Source organism: Apium graveolens, chromosome 11 (genome assembly GCF_009905375.1).
Source record: "Apium graveolens cultivar Ventura chromosome 11, ASM990537v1, whole genome shotgun sequence".
Lineage (NCBI taxonomy): Eukaryota > Viridiplantae > Streptophyta > Magnoliopsida > Apiales > Apiaceae > Apium > Apium graveolens.
In genome coordinates this window covers 134737487-134756515 of record NC_133657.1, presented here as the reverse complement: position 1 = coordinate 134756515, position 19029 = coordinate 134737487, and the positions used below count along the sequence as shown (strand labels likewise).

Sequence of the window (19029 nt, the reverse complement as noted above, 5' to 3'; positions counted from 1 at the left end):
ATGATGCTATTAAGTGTCGGGTCTTTCCTCAAACCCTGTCGGGTATGGCTCAAAGGTGGTATAGTCGTTTGCCCCCAAACTCTATTGGGTCGTTCAGAGAATTAAGTCAGGATTTCATTAAACAGTTCATCAGTGGGAGAGTGCATGAGAAAAGTTCAGCATCCCTCATGAGCATTGTGCAGGGAGCGAAGAAATCATTAAGAGACTACTTGAATCATTTTACGAAGGAAGCTTTAAAAGTCCCGGACCTTGATGACAAGGTCGCAATGATAGCACTGTAACAAGGAACTAGGGATGAGTTTTTCAAGATGTCCTTGGCCAAACGCCCCCCTGAAAGCATGTTGCAGCTCCAGGATAGGGTAGAGAAGTACATCAAGGTGGAAGAGAGCATGAGGAAGACCGTAGTGAGTAATGAGCCCACTGGAAGCAAGAAGCGAAAAACGGACCTGGAATATATCGCTAAGGACAAGTATCCTAGAACCGAGCAAAACCCTGATTCAACCCCCAAGAAGGGAGGACCTGGGCAAAAGTTCACTGAATATGCTAAGTTGAATGCTCCTAAAAGCCAGATCTTGATGGAAATCGAGAAAAATCGAGATATTCGTTGGCCTAAGCCCCTGAAGATTGATCCTGCCAAGCTAGATAAGAGCAAGTATTGCAGATTTCACAAAGATGTTGGTCATGACACCGATGAGTGTAGACAACTGAAAGATGAAATTGAGTTCCTCATTCGAAAAGGAAGATTGAACAAATACACTGGAGAAAGAGGGGATAGGAATACAATGGAAGAAAGAACTTTGAAGATCGTAGAAGGGACCAAGACGATCAGGGGCGGAATCCCCAGCCTAGAGGATCGGTTATAAACGCAATTTTTGGAGGGTTGCGACCTCGAGGACCTGTGATAAACCAATCTTTGGAGGACCAACTGCTGCTGGATTATCCAGGAACTCCAGAAAAGCATATACTAGAGAGGTTATGCATATTGTTGGAGAAGCCCCGAAGAGGGCCAGGACAGAAGTGACATTGGCTTTTGATGATTCTGACCAAGAGGGTGTGAAATTTCCTCATGACGACCCGCTGGTCATAACACCGATAATAGGAAATAGCCCGGTCAAGAGAGTCCTTGTGGATAATGGTGCTTCAGTGGATATTTTGCTCCATGACGCCTTTCTAAGGATAGGATATAATGGCTCCCAATTGACCCCAACCGACATACCGATATATGGATTTGCGGGAGTAGTGTGCCCCGTGGAAGGGATAATCAAGTTGCCAACCACCATAGGTCAGGAACCAAGGCAACCAACGCAGATGTTGGACTTTGTGGTGGTAAGGGCTAGTTCAACTTATAATGCTATCATAGGGAGAACATGGATACATGCCTTCAAGGAAGTCCCTTCTTCCTACCATTCAGTTATGAAAGTTTCCCACCCGGAATGCGATTGGAGAACAGAGAGGAGATCAAAAAATGGCTAGAAGCTGTTATGTAGCCTCTTTGAGGGCAGATGGAGTTGGGGGCAGGTTCTTCCTATTGAAGATATGGATATCCGAGAGAATGATGAGAAAAGAGGAAAGCCAGCAGAAGACTTGGTTTCGATTTCTTTAGCCCCCGAGAATCCTGAGAGGATGACTTTCATTGAAGCCACACTCGAAGAGCCCCTCAGAAGGAAGTTGGTGAGATTTTTGCAAGAAAATAGTGATGTGTTTGCATGGTCAGCAGCTGATATTCCAGGCATAGACTCAGAACTGATTACTCACAAGTTAAATGTGGACCTAAATCGGAAGACAGTGAAGCAAAAGAAAAGAAACTTTGCTCCAGAAAGGCAAGAAGCTATAAAACATGAGGTTGAGAAGCTCTTAGAGGCTGGTTTTATTGAGGAGATAAAGTTTCCTGAATGGTTAGCAAACCCTGTAATGGTGAAGAAGGCCAATGGGAAATGGAGGATGTGTATAGACTTCACTGATCTGAATGATGCATGCCCAAAGGACTGTTTTCCGTTGCCAAGGATTGATACTTTGATAGATGCCCTGATGGGCATGAGATGCTGATCTTCATGGATGGATTTAGTGGATACAATCAGATTAAGATGCACAAGGATGACATTCCAAAGGTATCATTCATCACTGACTTTGGTGTTCATTGTTATCTTGTTATGGCATTTGGTCTTAAGAATGCAGGAGCCACCTATCAAAGGTTGGTAAATAAAATTTTTAAGGATCTTATTGGCAAGACAGTGGAAGTCTATGTTGATGACATGTTAGTCAAGAGTCTAGTAAAGACTGATCATATAACCATTTGAGGGAAGCTTTTGAGGTCCTGAGGTACCACAAAATGATGTTGAATCCTACGAAGTGTACTTTCGGAGTAGGATCTGGAAAATTTTTGGGATTGATGGTCTTCAAGAGAGGGATCGAGGCCAACCCCGATAAAATAAAGGTAATCCTGAACATGGAGCCACCAAAAACTGTCAAGGATGTTCAAAAGCTCACAGGAAGGGTTGCTGCGCTGGGACGATTCATCTCCAAGTCAGGAAACAAGTGTTTGTCATTCTTCAAGTCACTAAAGAACATTAAGGACTTTGTATGGAGTGAGGAAAACCAGAAGGCATTTGAGGAATTAAAGAAATATATGGCCCAAGCCCCGTTGTTGGCCAAGCCGGCTTTGAATGAAGTTTTATACTTGTACTTAGCCATTTCAGAGAGTGCCTTGAGTGCTGTATTGGTTAAGGAGGAACTGAAAATCCAGAAACCCGTATACTATGTCAGCAAAATTCTGCATGGTGCTGAGTTGAATTATTCAACTATTGAGAAATTTGCTCTGGCCTTGGTAATGGCTTCAAGAAAGTTACGTCCTTACTTTTAGGCTCATCAAATTGAGGTGCTAACAAATCAACCCCTGAGAAATATCATTCATAGTCCCAAGGCTAGTGGGAGGTTGATCAAGTGGGCAATAGAGCTGGGAGAATTCGACATCAAGTATAAGTCACGAACGGTAATAAAAGCCCAGGCATTAGCTGACTTCGTGGTGGAATATACAATCCCTAACCAAGAAGTCGGGGGCAGGAAGATACCATACCTCAAGATAAGGAAGTTGATAAGGGGGACAAAGAAAAGGATGATAAGGAGAAAGAATATTGGGTTCTCTATTTTGACGGAACATCAAAAACAAACTCAAGTGGAGCAGGTTTGGTTTTACAAAGCCCCGATGGGTTCTTGATTGAGTATGCCATGAAGTTAGACTTCCCGACCATGAACAATGAGGTAGAATATGAAGCTCTGATAGCCGGCCTCGGACTAGCAGGGACACTTAGAATCAAGAACTTAAAAGTTCGTGGAGATTCGAAGCTGGTCGTATCCCAGGTAAAGGGAGAGTTTGAGGCAAGGGAAGATACGATGGCTAAGTATGTCCGCCTAGTAAGGGTTGTGACCCAATTCGATGAATTCCATATTAAGCACATTCCAAGGGAGGAAAATGCTAAGGCAGATGCATTATCAAAGTTTACTTCATCTGAGATAGAAGAAAGTTCAGGAAGTGTATACTTCCGTGTTTTGAAGACACGAAGCATCGATGTTAAGCTTGTAGCTCCTATAGGCCTGGGGACGTCATGGATAGATCCCATTAAGGCCCACATTCAAACCGGTTGGTTGCCAAACGTTGCTACTGAAGCACGGAAGTTAGCTGTTCGAGCACTAACGTACTCTTTGATAGATGGGATTCTATATAAAAGATCTTTCGTGGTTCCTTACTTAAGGTGTCTCAGGCCCGATGAGGCACACTTGGCTCTTGAAGAAGTACATGAAGGTATTTGTGGGAAACACTTGGGGGGCGGGGCCTTAGCTCACAAGATAACCCGTTTAGGCTTCTATTGGCCAGAAATGATGGCTGATGCCAAAGAATATGTGAAGAAGTGTGACCGCTGTCAGAAGCATGTACCGATTGTTAGACAACCCCCTGAGATGTTAACCTCTATCAACTGACCCATCCCCTTTGCTATGTGGGGAATGGATATACTTGGGCCTTTCCCCATGGCCACGGCACAAAAGAAGTTCCTGATTGTAGCCATTGATTATTTTACTAAGTGGATTGAAGCCAAACCCTTGGCCAAAATTACAACTAAGCAGGTTGCACAATTCCTGTGGGAAAATATTATGTGCCGGTATGGAATTTCCCGCGTCCTAGTCACTGACAATGGGACACAATTCAAAAATGAAGAATTCGAGAAATATTGTGAGGAGAATGAAATTGAATTACGATTCACCTCTGTGGCTCATCCGCAAGCCAATGGGCAAGCGGGAGTGGAAAATCAGATAATCCTGGATGGACTAAAGAAGAGGATCGATAAGTCGAGGAATAACTGGGTAGATGAAATACTCCCAATACTATGGGCCTATAGGACCACCTGTAGAGTCACGACTGGAGCAACTCCCTTCATGTTAGCATATGGGGAAGAAGCAGTTATTCCTGTAGAGATATCACATTCCTCCCCCAGGATTCAAGCCTTCAATACTGAGGAAAATGAGGAAGGGCAAAGGTTAGCCCTGGACCTAATTGACGAAGTGCGAGATGAGGCACATGCGAAGATAGTGGAATATCAGAAAAAGGCTTCGTTCTACTACAACCTAAGGGTTAAAGAACGGTTTTTCAAACAACGTGACTTAGTTTTGAGGAAGGTAGATGCTTCTGGTGTAGGACAGAAAGGGAAGCTTGCCACAAACTGGGAAGGACCATACAAGGTCAAGAGCGTTCAAGGTAGAGGAACGTACAAGCTGGAGACTATGGATGGTTTTGAAATCCCGAGAACTTGGCATGCACAAAACCTGAAGGTTTATTATGTGTAAAGCAATTGAACATGATTCTCACTTGATCAAGATTACAAGTAGGTTGAAAAGCACCTTGAAGCTTTGCTTGCTTAGGATTTACATGTTTTAGCTTTATTTTGAAGTTTATTAAGATTTGTGTAAGGGATGAATCCCAATGACTTATGAAATTCAGATAGTTTTTGAAATATATTTGAAATCTCTATGGAAAGGCAAGTAAACTAAGTGCATGAAATGCAAGCATAAAATCCGATAAATAGAAATAGATCAAATAAATATTACAAAAGCTTGATAAACAAAGTCTCGAAAATAAGATAAAGTAAATAAGCCGCGCAGGGCTGTAAAAGCTCTAAGGAGCTGAGGTGCCCTCGGCAATCCATATCGTCATCCCCTCCGCTCTCGCTAGAAGTCTCTGTCGTATCGGAGGAGGAGGAAGAGCTGTCATCCTCAGCAGGCCTGGAAGAAGACTCAGGAGGAGGAAGAAGCGGGTCTTGAGGGATGCGATCTGAGACAACTACTCGAGTACGAAACCTCTGCAATAAAGACTCATCATCAGGGCAGACATAGTCCGCCGGGTTAATATCAGGACAAGCCTCGTTCACGGTCCCAAGGGCCCTGTCCCAACCAGTCCTGAAAAACCCTGGAAAGACTGAGTCATCCCTTACCCTCATGGACTGGGTAAACTCCTCCGAGTCTAGATAGTTATCAATCGCCTTATCTTTCTCGGCCCGAAGCACCACCAGCTCGGCGTTAGACTCTCCGAGCTCTTCCTCCTTATGCTTGAACTTCTTCTCTAGAGCAGCGTACTTCTTCTGCTGCCTCCTGAGGGCATTGTCGGCCTTGTCAGAAGCCCTCTTCCATGACTCGGCTTGCCTCACAGTGCCTTAAAAATAGGCGTTAGACTGAAATGAAACAATAAACAAAGATGTAAGGCAAGTAAATGCTACAAGTAAGAAGGATAAATTCCAAGAAATAATTATACCGAGGCTAAGGATTGAGCTCCCATGAGCTTGATCCTCTCAAGATCAGGAGTAGCCACCACGTCTGTGAAGTCCTTGGGAGTAACGCCGTGGTAAGACCAATCTCAGGTGTGCTTCGTGGATCCAACCACGCTATCCCCTCGGCGGAATCCCCAGAGAGGCTGAAAGGCGCCCGTAGCAGCAGGGACAGGAGTAGCAGTAGTGATAGGGGCACTATGGCCCTCAGCCTCCTCAGCTGAAGCCTCCCCCATGGGCTCCTTGTGTTTCCTTAAGAAGATAGGCTCCGTGGCCTTTCCTCGAGTGTCCAGGCCCACAAGACGAGCTTTCTTCATTCTAGCAGTTTCCTCACTGAGGGGCACGTTATCCTCGTTGATCTCCTTGGCAGCTGCAAGACAAGATAAAAAACAAAATAAGTGGTGTCAATAATGCATGAAATGAAATAAAATTAAGAAGGGAAGAAAAATACCATGTTGAGAAACAGAGGACAGCCCCACATGGATGAGGGAGAACTCCTCTAAAAGAGTCCAACTGGTGGTAGTGACGTCATCCCGAGTAAGCTCATTATAAATAATAGTTTTCTCGGGGGTTAAGTGAATGGATTTGAGGCTACCATCATTAACCTTCCCGAAGGAAGATCTGAAGAGTGTGCCCTAGTCGCCATTCTCCCACCGTAACCCAACGAAACTATTCCTCCAATTTTGGTTATTATCGGGAATGGAGGCGCTGTTAAAGATATGCTTACACTTGGGCCTTTGTTTGACATAGACCCAACCACAATTACCAGAAGAACGGTTGAAACATTGAAAAACTTTCCTAAAAGCAGCTACGGATAGGGGAAAACCTTTCCTAAGGCAGCAAACTATAAAACATAAAATGTTCCTCCAAAGTTTGGAGGGAGCTGACATGGGTTGATTTGTAAATTGGCCAGAAGATGAGGAATGAAGGGATGAAAAGGGAACCTAAGCCCAACATCGAGGGCATCTGTATAAATAAAAAAAGTATCGGGTTTCCAGTGGCAAGTACGGTCACCACCAGAAACTGGAATTAATCTAAGAGGAGGAAGAACGTTATAACGTCCATTTAATTTATCGTAATCTATGTTGTGCCAAGTGTTACAATGATTAAAAGAGTCGAGATGTGCAGTGGAGGGATATTCATCCCCCTAGTATTAATCATATCGATCAAAGACATGTAGGAAGAGCGGATCTCGATATCCTTACCTCATTTTGAAGCCGAGGCTATCTTGGCCGCTCTCTCAGAATTCTTGTCAGCCATCAATGAAAAGCTTGGAAAGACTTGGAAACCTTGGAAGGAACTTGGCCGGAAATTTGCTAAAATGAGGAAGGAGGGAGAAGAGGAGAGTGTTTGGGAGTTTCAGGATTGAAATGAGAAGTGTGAAGAAACACACTCCCCCCTCAACTCTTATATAGGCACCTGGAAGCCAACCTGGGCCTCAAAAAGCCCATTTGAGCCCAAAAAATGGAGAGTTCTGGAAAGTTCCATAGAATTTCAAAAGAATTTAGGTAAACTCCAGAAAAAGAAAATAATTTTTTTGAAAATTCTGGAAAAATCCAGAAAGAACCCCAGGAGTTCTGGAAAATTCTGGAATTGGGCTTAGGAATTAAGGCCCAACCCAAATAAGCCTATGGATATGAAAGCCCTGCAAGGGTCCATGACGGAAAGTTCAAAATTTCTTGGGCCTAAAACAAAAGGGAAGGCCTGAAGAAAGCAGTAGGCCCAAGTTAAAAGCCCAATTGAGGGTGGACCAAAGAAGCCCAGTTAAAATAGTGGGCCCAAATACAAAAACCCAGGAATTAAGGCCCAGTTCAGAAAAGGCCCAGGGTCAATAATAAGTACCCATTAAAGAATTCAGGCCCAAAATCTTATGCCCAAATTTGAGAAATCCAACCCAGGTTTAAGGGCCCAAATCCAAATATGTGAAATTACAAAAAATATATGCCAAAAAGAAATATACTCTTGACCCAGTTCGACCAGGACCATCATCATATTCCTGATCAAAATTCCTGACGTCGAAATCCTGTCGATTAGGGCTGAATAATAGGCTTAATTCGACCAGAATCAAATGATATTCGACCAAAAATGACATATAAATCCTGATCGAAAGGCGTGAGGTCAAAATAATGTCGACCAGGGCTTAAAAGGATGGCTAAATCGGTCAAGATGAGTGATTCTGACCGAAAACCCTAGTAGAAAATTTCCTGCTCGAAAATTCAAAAAAATATAATACAAGGTAAAAATCATGGCCGAAATTCGACCAGGAATTGAGGTCGAATGAACCCTCCTCAAAATCCTGTCGACCAGGGCACAGTAGAGGCTAATTCGACCAGGATCCTGGTCGAACAGGATTCTGGTCGAACCAGGTATTAAAAAAAAAAGAATAAAAAAGAGAAGAAAAAAAAGGAAGAAAAATTCTGAAAAAGAGGGAATTCCTTAAGATATTTTCTGAAAATATTAATAATTTTCAGTAAATTAGGAATAAATCCAGGAAATTAGGGAAAAATCCCAGAATTAAGGGAAAAATTCCTGAAAATTAAGGAAAAATCCCAGAATTAAGGGAAAAATTCCTGAAAATTAAGAAAAAATCCCAGAATTAAGGGAAAAATTCCTGGAAATTAAGGAAAAATCCCAGAATTAGGGGAAAAATCCTGGAAATTAAGATAATTCCTAAATAAAAAGGGATGAAAGTAAATCATTGCAAAAATGATACCCTGTAAGGGAACGAATGAACTTAACTTCTGTGAAACCTAGTCACTGTTTCCCAAAAGTTGGGGGGCAAATGATAGGGAATAAATAAATCTTGATTACATAGTTAATGTTGTAATAATTACATATGATTTGGGCTGCAAGGCCCAATAAGAAGATGTATGATATTCAGACCAAAAAGGTTAACACGTTGATCAGGCCTGATGGACCAGATCAGGCCTGATGGAACAAAGAAGGCCCAAAACCCTGATTATTAATTAATTTCGTAATTAATTAATAAGGGAAAAATCAGCTATCAAGAAGAGTCCCAATAAGGACATAAATCCTTGTAGATTGGCCTCCAAGGAACCTCATGGGATAAGGAATCAGCTTCCTACTTCCTAGGACTCCAAAGTCCATCCTAATTCAGAGAATTGACCACCAAGTCTCCAATACCAGGTCCAATTCAAAGACTACCAACATCTATATAAGGGGTCTCACCCCACAAATCAAAACTACGTTTTTTGACTTGATCATTGGCAATCAGCAAGGTACGTAGGCATCTTGTTAAGGCAGATTGAGTCACGAAACACAAGAGTAGTCAAATCGAGCCTCGAAGCTCACGTTCCTTAGTAATAAATACAGCAATTATATATCTTACTTTTTAATCCATAACATGTAGACATAGAAATTTACTTGAGATGTCCCGTGCTCTCCTTTTTCAGTCTCATCTCCCTCTTTTTTTTTGGGGAGAGTGTCTACTTACTTCTACCTATCTTATTAATCGCATTCCTAGTTCTGTTTTGGGTTTTATTTCCCCATATGAGAAGCTTTTTGGCAAACCACCATGTTACGATAATCTTCGTGTTTTCGGTTGCTTAGCTCATATGTCAATTCATGAATCTGACAAGCTTGCTCCTCGAGCATTGCAAACTGTCTTTATAGGTTATTCTATTTCTCAAAAGGGTTACAAGTTGTTGGATCCTATTACTCAACAAATTCACATTTCTCGTCATGTTGTCTTCCCTGAGGATGTTTTTCCTTATTTCACTAACTTGTCATGTTCTGATTCTCTTCCCTTTTCCATACCTACCACCTCTTATTGTGATGATTCACATGACACACCACTGGATACTTTTGTTTTTTCTAATCCCACATCAGATTCTCCATCATCATCTGAATTAATTAATCACACATCCACACCTGAATTGTCTACTTCATCTACCTCACCTCTTTTTTCAGCATTAGACACTTCTTCTCCACCTCATATCACCATTGATTCACTTCCACCACAACGTATTTCTTTACGACATAAAATTCAACCTAGTTGGATGAAAGACTATGTAGTTCCAACCATTCCTTCTACTGTGTCTAAAGCTAATACCATCCTTTTAGATTGTCCTATTAATCCATAAAAATATAGTTATTCACACTATTCACCTCCAACTGAAGTTTTTGCATGTGTTGTTAGTCATTCTACTGCTGTACCAGAACCACAAACTTTTAATCAAGCCAAAACTGAACCCAAGTGGATCGAAACTATGCAAAAGGAACTTCTGGCTTTAGAAACAAATGATATTTGGACTATTGTTGATTCTCTTCCACAAGGAAAAAGAGTAATTAGGTGCAAGTGGGTATACAAGGTTAAATACTTGGCTGATGAGTCTTTAGACAAGTTCAAAGCTCGCTTAGTAGCCAAGGGTTTTACTCAAATTGAGGGGCAGGATTATCACAGCACATTTGCTCCCGTTGCTAAGATGGCCACGGTTCATACACTTTTGGCTTTGGCCACTGTTAAAGGCTGGGATCTTCACCAATTGGATATTAATAATGCATTCCTCCACGGAGATTTAGTGGAGGAAGTTTACATGGAACTTCCAAAGGGGCACCCTTTACATGGTACTAATGCAGTCTGTTTTATTGGGTCTTGATTTTGTGCAGACTGTTGCCGACTATTCACTTTTCACTTATACAAGTGGTAGTTCGTTTGTTGTTGCTCTCGTTTATGTCGATGACATTTTATTAATTGGGACAGATTCTGAGTTTATTACACATGTCAAAACTATTCTGCACTCCTCCTTTACTATTAAGGACCTAGGCTTGGCAAAGTATTATCTGGGCTTGGAATTACATCGCACTACTGAGGGGATGTATATTCATCAACACAAATTTATGTATGATATGCTAGTCGAAGCAGGCCTTGAGGATTGCAAACCTCTTTCCCTTCCTATTGACACCACTGTCAAGCTTTCTCCTCATGATGGTGAATTGTTAGATGATCCCACTCCTTACAGAAAATTTGTTGGGAAACTTCTCTATCTCACGGTCACGAGACCAGACATTGCTTTTGTTGTCCACCACTTAAGCCAATTCTTACAGAAGCCTCGTGTTCCACATATGCAAGCTGTCCAACGGGATCTCCGTTACTTAAAAGCTACACCTTTTCAGGGTATCTTTTATTCCGTTAATTCTGGTCTTACTTTGTCTGCTTTCTGTGACAGCGACTGGGGCTCTTGTCTGGATTCTACAGGCATGTTCAGAAGTATAACTGGGTTGTGCTTACTGCTTGGTTCTTCCCTTGTTACCTGGCACTCTAGCAAACAAAAGGTTATTTCTCGCTCCACGGCTGAAGCTGAGCTCCGTGCTATTACAGATACAGCATGTGAATTGTCTTGGGTTACCCTGCTTCTGTTAGAACTTAATATTTCTCAATAATTGCCCATTGTCATTCACACAGACAATCAAGTTGCTCTTGACATTGCCGTAGATCCCGTCTTTCATCCCAAAATAAAGCATTTCGCTCTTGATTGTCATTTCGTCTGAGACATTGCCGTAGATCCCGTCTTTCATCCCAAAATAAAGCATTTCGCTCTTGATTGTCATTTCGTCCGGGAACAGGTTCAGTCACACCTCATCTCTCCTGTTTACACTCCAAGCTCTTCTCAGCTTGCTGACATCTTTACTAAAGGCCTTGGTCGTCAAGCTTATTGGTCGATTCTTTCCAGCTTGAATGTTCGACAACCACATTCAACCTGAGGGGGGAATATTGCTCCTATCTTATCACATTTTGATAAATAGGCTTACGAGTTGACTTTGATAAGTAGTACTCTTTATCATAACCGTTTCTTGTGTATATATTCTGTTTTGTTAGCTCCTGGAGAGTTAGTTAGATTATTTTGTAAATCTCTAAACCTTTCCGCTCTAATGGATATCTCATTTCCTCCATGATTGTTGTTACATCTACACATATATACAAGTTTGTAGAATCTCAAGATTTTCATTTAAACTGTGGTCATCTAAAAAATTTTCCGAGGAGGTTTGCAATCAATTAAATAGCCTTGTGAACTCCTGCAGCTTTTCCCTGTACCTCCACAACACAATCTTCAGCAAGAGCAAGAATTAGCAACTTTCCTGCAGACATTTGTTCAGCAGTAACTAACTTCATAAGAAATAGTGGTCATCCCGGATGAAAGATAAACCACATACCAGAAAGAGAACTGTCTCATTTCATCAGCATCAATTTGTAATTTAATGTTTAGAAATTGTAATCCACAAAGCAAAATTTATAAGGTTTTAACCTATACCTTACTCATAAAAGATGTACAGACGAATAAAGAATCTGTCTGCTGCAACTAGAAATCACATACGAGTACTGAAAAAATGTTTACTGCAAGCAGTAGCCTGAGAGAAGTTTCTACAATAGATGTAAAGTACTCTTGTTCTAGTTTTATTTTTTATCAAAAAAAACAAAACCGAAAGGGCAATTAACAAGCACCTCCAAGAACTCGATGCAGTTAGGTTTCTACCTTGTCCGGCTGCAACAAGCATTCTTGCACAAACTGTTCCACCTGCACCAGGTTGAGTGTGCGCTGGATCAGCGTCAACATCAATGATAAGTTGATGAACTTTCAGCAAAGCATCTACAGCAGGAGGTAAGGGGACATCTGGCACCTCCTTGGCAGAAATCAAAACCTAATTAAAGAACAGGAGTCCATAAAGTTATAATCAAAATATATGTCTTGCAAAATTAGCTAATCACACGTAAACTAAAGAAAAATTATAAGGTTTTAAAAAAATTTAGTAGAAATGTAAAAGTAAAAGGATCCAACGTTCCAAAACTTAAAATGAGTGTATATAACATAACTTGAACATCCACATATAATATCTCCATCTTGTATTACAAACCACTGTTGACAAATATGTACCCGTTAAAGTTGCTGTCATTACTAGTAAAAGATATTTGAATAAATTCTCTACTCTAAAATGAAATAAAATATATCCGGTAATTTATTGGCTACTAAGAAAATTATTAGTATCTAGTCAAAGCAGCAAAAAGTGCAGAACTTGCTTATAAGGCCAGTGATTGGCTTAGTTTGCAGTTAATCCTTTATTAGATCCTTCTAAAATTGATATTTGCTAAAACGCGAAAACATATTAGAGCTGGGGCACTTGTAAAGTGATGAAATAGTGAAGACATGCCTAGTCTATGTTTGTTTTAGAAATAAGTTTGATCTTCCCCATCAGAGAATCTGGTTTCCAGTATCATTTCTTTCATCTTCCCCACTTTCTTTCTCCTTCACATTACCATTAATGCAAATGAACCCTAAATAGTTCATAGCACGTTCCTAAGCATAACACAAATCTAGCATAATGTGAACAAAATGACCTTTTACACTTAACACAATTAGGATATTAGAACTGATAAAACTATTCAAGTTTCCAACTATATGAGCCTATGTAAATACTTGATATAAATTACCCTAAGATCTAACTATACACTAACTGTTCAACCAATGCCCGGAAACTAGTGATGCACAGAAACCCAACGGCTGGGTTTTGACCGGGCCTTACACTACAAGAAAAAGTTAAATAGACATCACACATTACACATCGGTTGCTGATGCCACTGATGTTAAAAGATGTAATAACATCATCCCGTATTTTTCTGATGTCTTTGTTGTTTGAAGACATCGATTATTTAACAACTGATGTCTAAAGTTCCCAAAAAAAGTTCAGCGCGCTTTCCTTTCTTTTGTTTCCCCCCTTAATGAAATATTCTCAAAATTCCCCCCCCCCTTTATACCTATTCTTTTCTCTCTCATCGAATAAAAAGTAGAAAAACAAAAAAAATTAAAAACTAAAAAATTGACCATACCCTCTCTCTCTCACACATCTCTCTCTCGCAAAACCCCCTCTCTCGCACATCTCTCTCTCGCGTCTCACCATACTCTCTCCACCATTACCTCCATACAAATCACCTTCACCACCGCCATCGATGCTCTACTCACATATGCTTCTCTTTTACTCGTGCTCTGCTCTATTTTGCTGCTACTCACTATCACCATCACCATCACCATTGCGCTGTTGTGTTCTACTCACCATCGATGGGTTCTTGCTTTGCACCAATAGGGTCTTCTTTACTCACCATCTTTGTGCTCCTGCTTTTAATTGGTAAGTTTTTTTAAATTAAAGTCCTAATTTCTTAAATTGGGGGTTTTAAAATCAAAACCCTAATTTCTTAAATTGGGGGTTTCATTTACTTGTTATACCCTAATTATTTTAAATTTATTTTTTTACCGGACCTTTGTACTTGGACTCGATTTTGATTTGGTGTATAATGTTTGTGTCTCAGAAAGATGCCTTCATTGTTGCCTCAAAAAATCATGGAACTGACAAGTAAGATTTCTCTAAGATTGTTGAGGTTAATTTTAAGTTGTTTAATTTTTTAGTTAATTATTCATGTTTGATTTTTTGAGGTGACCATCCTAAGAACACTTTGTTCTTATAATTGTTTTTTGAGTTGTGAATTAGGTGTAATGGCAGCAACAAACTGAAAGGTATGTATGTAGTTAATTATAGTTTTTTTTTGTTTCTTGGGCCTAAGTCTTAACCTTGTGCGGTCACAGGTTATTCTTCTGAATCGGGAAAAGATATGAATTCCGCAGAGGCTGTTGCTTGGAGCTACTGCATGTATGTTTTCTGAGAAAAATATAGTAAATTTCAGCTTAATGACTCATCCTATTTTTAACCAATTCATTGAATATTATAGAAGTGTTTAAGATAATTTCGGGTGCGATGTGCTCTATAATATATTAAGTTTGGGTAACAGAATACAAGCATGTTGCCTTCATTATTGCATAAATGAATGTTGCATGAAAATTGTATTAATCATTTGAAATAATTTCGGTTATCTTGATTGTACAACTTGGCCGCTTTTATGAATGTGAAAAATCATTATAGAACATCAAGTTAGGTTCTGCTTTAAGAATTTTATTGATCACATGGAACTTAAAGTGCTCAGTTCATGATTGGAATCATGTTTAAATTATTGAATATGATGTGCAAGATGTTGTTTTATGAAAAGTAAAGTCATTATATGTAGTACCTTGTAAAAAGTATCAACATTAAAGATATTTACGGGTTATCCTTATTTATGCCCGAGTTGCTTGGCATGATAATTGACTGTCTGACATAGAACTTGAACAAGAATGGATAAAAGCATTAGAGATTTCCTGAACTAGAGAGAAATGTATAGTTTATGACCAAAGTAAATCCTTTATTTACTATGATCATATATCTAGAGAAATACCCACTCGATTTTTAATATAATATCACCAATTCTGAAGTGCATGGTGCGAGTTGGACTAGGAGTTGGTGAATTCCAGCATGAGAAGTTGATGCATTTCTTTAATTCTTTGTCCTTAATATATATAAACAACACCATGCCATCCTTTTTACCATCATCTCCATTTTTTCAGAGTTAAGATATTGTTTATTTATATAAATAAAAAAGGAACCGATGGTTAGTCATGTAAATGTGCATGTTGTACTGGATGCACGAAGAAACTGCGCTAAAGCATCCCGGACGATTCTGAGTCATCTCAGGTACTTTATCAATTATTGTTTCTCTGGAATATGTATATAAGAATTAGAATTCCTTATCTTGCAAGTAGGAATTTATTTCTTTTTTAGGTGACCATCTCAGATGTGTTCATATTGTACTCTCCAAACTTGAAATCAAATAAATTGGCCAAAACCACGGTGATAGTGCTTACATAATTTTATATTATTTTTGTAAGTGAATTATTGTATAGAAGTTAAATAAGCTTTAAACTTGCTAATTAAGTTGAGTAGCTTGTAAAATTAGACTGACTGAGATTTTTATGCTTCATCTTTGTGTTCCTACAGGTTAATGTATTCAAGGAACGATAAAAAAGACTGCAATGATGAAATAAAAGAGCACATGAGGTACATATTTGTCTTTCTAATTGGTCATATATCACACTTATCTACCTCCAAAATCCTGTATTGGTATGTCATTTAAAATTACAGGTATGTTAAGAACAAGTACGATCACTGGCACCCAGCTCTAATGATTGTTCTGCGGGACATTGATGACATGAATATGCTGAAAATATCGATATGCATCTCACACCAAATGAATTTTTAGGACATGGGCGAACCATTTGTAAGGAGAGCTTTGTTATGTTAATCATTTCAGTTCCATATCTACCTTTGGGGATACTGGAATTCAACATTGATTTTGATTTTGAGCTTATTAGTTTTCTAATGTACTTAATATTTGAGCTGGTCAATAATTATTACTTTGGTTTTGGTTGGTTTTGTAAGAACAATTTATACTTGATAATGTTGGTTAATATAAGTGTATTGTTAGTTCATTTTTCCCTTTTTTGGTTTGGTGCTTGTTGGGTTTAAATTCATCATAATTTTAAAGAAAAAATTGATGTATAAATACTAGGATTATATCACTTTTATTAGATAAAAACTGATGTCTGAAAACTATTAAACATCACTTTTATAGGCTAAGAACTGATGTCTAAAATAAAAAAAAAACCGATGTCTATGAGGGTTATATATATCAGTAATTAAGCTTAAAACCGATGTGTAAGTTCTGACAGACATCGGTGTTTAACCGATGTCTAGAATAGACATCACCGACAAAGATATCGGTTGACAAATAACATAGACATCAGTCAAAAAACGATGTCTATTGACTTTTTTCTTGTAGTATTAAAAAACCCGAGTTTTGACCGGGCCGGGCTTTTTGGGCTTTGACTTGGACCGGACCGGGCCGGGCCGGGCCTGGCTTCCCGAAAATGTCAGAGCCTGTTTGGGCCCACGAGGCGGGTCTAAACGGGCTTTTTTTCGGGCCGGATCGGGTCGGGCCGGGCTTTTTTCTAATTTAGATCGGATCGAGTTTTATAAGAGATTCCGAAAAATACGTACATTAGCAACTATATCATAAAATATTACTTCGTTGAAAACATTTAAGTTCGGCAGAAAATAAGCATGTCTATAGAATAATATATTTTATCATTGTTATCCAAATATATATAATGTACTTATTATATTTTCTTTCATTATTTATGCAATGAAGTATATAAATAATATTATTAATCACAAATATGTAAATATATATGTATTTAAATTATTATTTATATTTATAGTAAATGTGAATTTATAAATATATAAGAAAATATATTAGAATAATCAGATTTTAACCGGGTTTTTTCGGGATTTTAATCGGGCCGAGTCGGGCCGAAGCCCGGGTTTTTAACCGGACCGGACTTTGCTTAAAAATATAGGGCCCGTCGAGGCTCGAAGCCCGATCTGGACCGGGCCGGGCTTTGACCGGACCGGACTTGACCAGGCTTTGACCGAATCGGGGCGGACCAGATTTTCGGACCCATACTTTTTGTGCATGTCTACCTGAGACCAAGAGGTTTGTCTATCTTATTCTGTTATGCATAATTTAGATTGAATGGAAAGATATTTGTCTTTTCCGTAAAAAGAAAAAGAAACAAAGATATTTATCTTTTCCCATATTTTTACTCTAGAACATTATATCAAATATTGATCGAAAATTGTTCAGTTCTTACGCTCTTATTGTAGTGAACTTAACAAATAAATTTTAGACTAATTGGGCTATGTGTGGAGAAGTATCATTGCAGCGCAAGAAATGGTCAGCCAAGGAAGTCGAAGACGTATTGGGAATGGTGAATCCACGAGAGTTTGGAAAGTACCGTGGTTGCCAAGCAAGGAAAATGGATACTTAACGACAGATATGCCTCAAGAGTTGGAGCACATAAAAGTTATAAATTTGATGGAGACAGATTCTCCTAATTGGGACGATGCGGTTTTGCATGATATATGTACTGATAGAGATGTGCAGTTGATCAAGCGTATACCAACTCCATTGCAGCAGACGGAAGACTCATGGTTCTGGATTTTGGAGGAGTCGGGCAACTTCTCTGTGAAAAGCTGTTACAAGAGAATTCAAGGAGATTAGGTCTGGCCTTATGCATTGTTTTGGAGAAAAATTTGGTCTCTCGAACTGCCAGGCAAAATAATAAACTTTATGTGGTGAGTATGTAAATCTTGTTTGCCAACAGCAGTAGCTCTTGCAGCTAAAAGAGTTCAGATAGATCAAAAATGTACGTGGTGCTTAATGCGAAATGAGGATGCCACTCATGTCTTATTCGATTGCTCGTTTGCTAGAGAGGTATGGAGAAATGTTGGGATACCTGAAGTGCGTTTTGATGGATACACAGAAAATATTGTTGATATTTTTAAGCAATTGGTTAATGATTGTCCAAGAGAAAAATTAGCAATGATTGGTATAATATGCTGGAATCTTTGGAACCGTCGGAACAGATGGGTTTGGGATGGAGTCAGTATATCCGAGTTTGGAGTGTAGTCAATGGCAATGAATATGCTGCATGAATGGAAGCAGAGTTGTCTACAGAGGCAGTGTGGTCAAGCGGTGAGAACTGTTAGTGCACGTACATGGTGTCGACCACAACAAGGATGGGTAAAAGTAAATACTGATGCGGCTGTGTTTGAGGAAGCTGGCTACACGGGCATAAGATGTGTTATACGGAATGAGCATGGAGATTTTGTCAGAGCAAGAAATCAGAGAATTGAAGCAGTGTACCAACCTCGAGAAGCAGAAGCTTTAGGACTGAAAGAAGCCCTGTCATGGGTTAAAAGCTTTGGGTATAAAAAATGTGTTTTTGAAACATATGCTAAGATGCTTGCGGAAGCATGCAAGAAAATTGAGGGTCGAGCTTACTTTCATTCTATTGTCTCATGTTGTATTGATCTTTTTGAGCACTATGATGAAGTGCTAGTGGAGTTTGTCAATAGGTCTGCGAATGAAGTAGCTAATAAATTGGCTAGGGCTATTCATTCTATGTCAGACATCCATGAGTGGGTTGATACCGCTCCGAATTTTATTTCCGATGTATTGATTATCGATTCAATTTAATGCAAGCAAATACGTTTATTTTAAAAAAAAAAGACTAATTGGGCTACATCCTATTGTTAAAGTAATTTTTACTTGTATTTTTCGGCCTATATTAATGATATTGGTCAAGACTGAAGATACAAGATACATACAGACTACGTCAAGAATACAGGATACACACTACCAAATTTTGGGTTCCATTGGCAAACATATCTACACGTTACTTCTTAAATTCTGGCAAGAGGCACTCGTAACGCCCGATTG

The 19029-nt window shown here is 39.4% G+C and overlaps 2 protein-coding genes across 2 annotated transcripts; both read left to right on the top strand.

The window, feature by feature from the left end:
* Nucleotides 1-17478: 17478 nt before the first annotated feature.
* LOC141695902 (uncharacterized) lies at nucleotides 17479-18216 on the top strand. The gene is made up of 2 exons (XM_074500108.1): nucleotides 17479-17761; nucleotides 17912-18216. The coding sequence occupies exons 1-2, from the start codon at nucleotides 17479-17481 to the stop codon at nucleotides 18214-18216; spliced, it is 588 nt and encodes a 195-aa protein (XP_074356209.1).
* A 3-nt stretch (nucleotides 18217-18219) lies between these two features.
* On the top strand, nucleotides 18220-18786 carry LOC141695901 (uncharacterized). Its single transcript, XM_074500107.1, has one exon. It carries the CDS (start codon nucleotides 18220-18222, stop codon nucleotides 18784-18786), a length of 567 nt encoding a protein of 188 aa, XP_074356208.1.
* Nucleotides 18787-19029: the final 243 nt, after the last annotated feature.

Excerpts from the sequence above, each read along its gene's own strand:
- LOC141695902 (XM_074500108.1), top strand. The coding sequence starts at position 17,479 with ATGGTCAGCCAAGGAAGTCGAAGACGTATTGGGAATGGTGAATCCACG. Across the intron at positions 17,762-17,911 it reads CTGGATTTTGGAGGAGTCGG|CAGTAGCTCTTGCAGCTAAA; the intron begins GCAACTTCTCTG and ends GTTTGCCAACAG.
- LOC141695901 (XM_074500107.1), top strand. The coding sequence starts at position 18,220 with ATGGCAATGAATATGCTGCATGAATGGAAGCAGAGTTGTCTACAGAGG.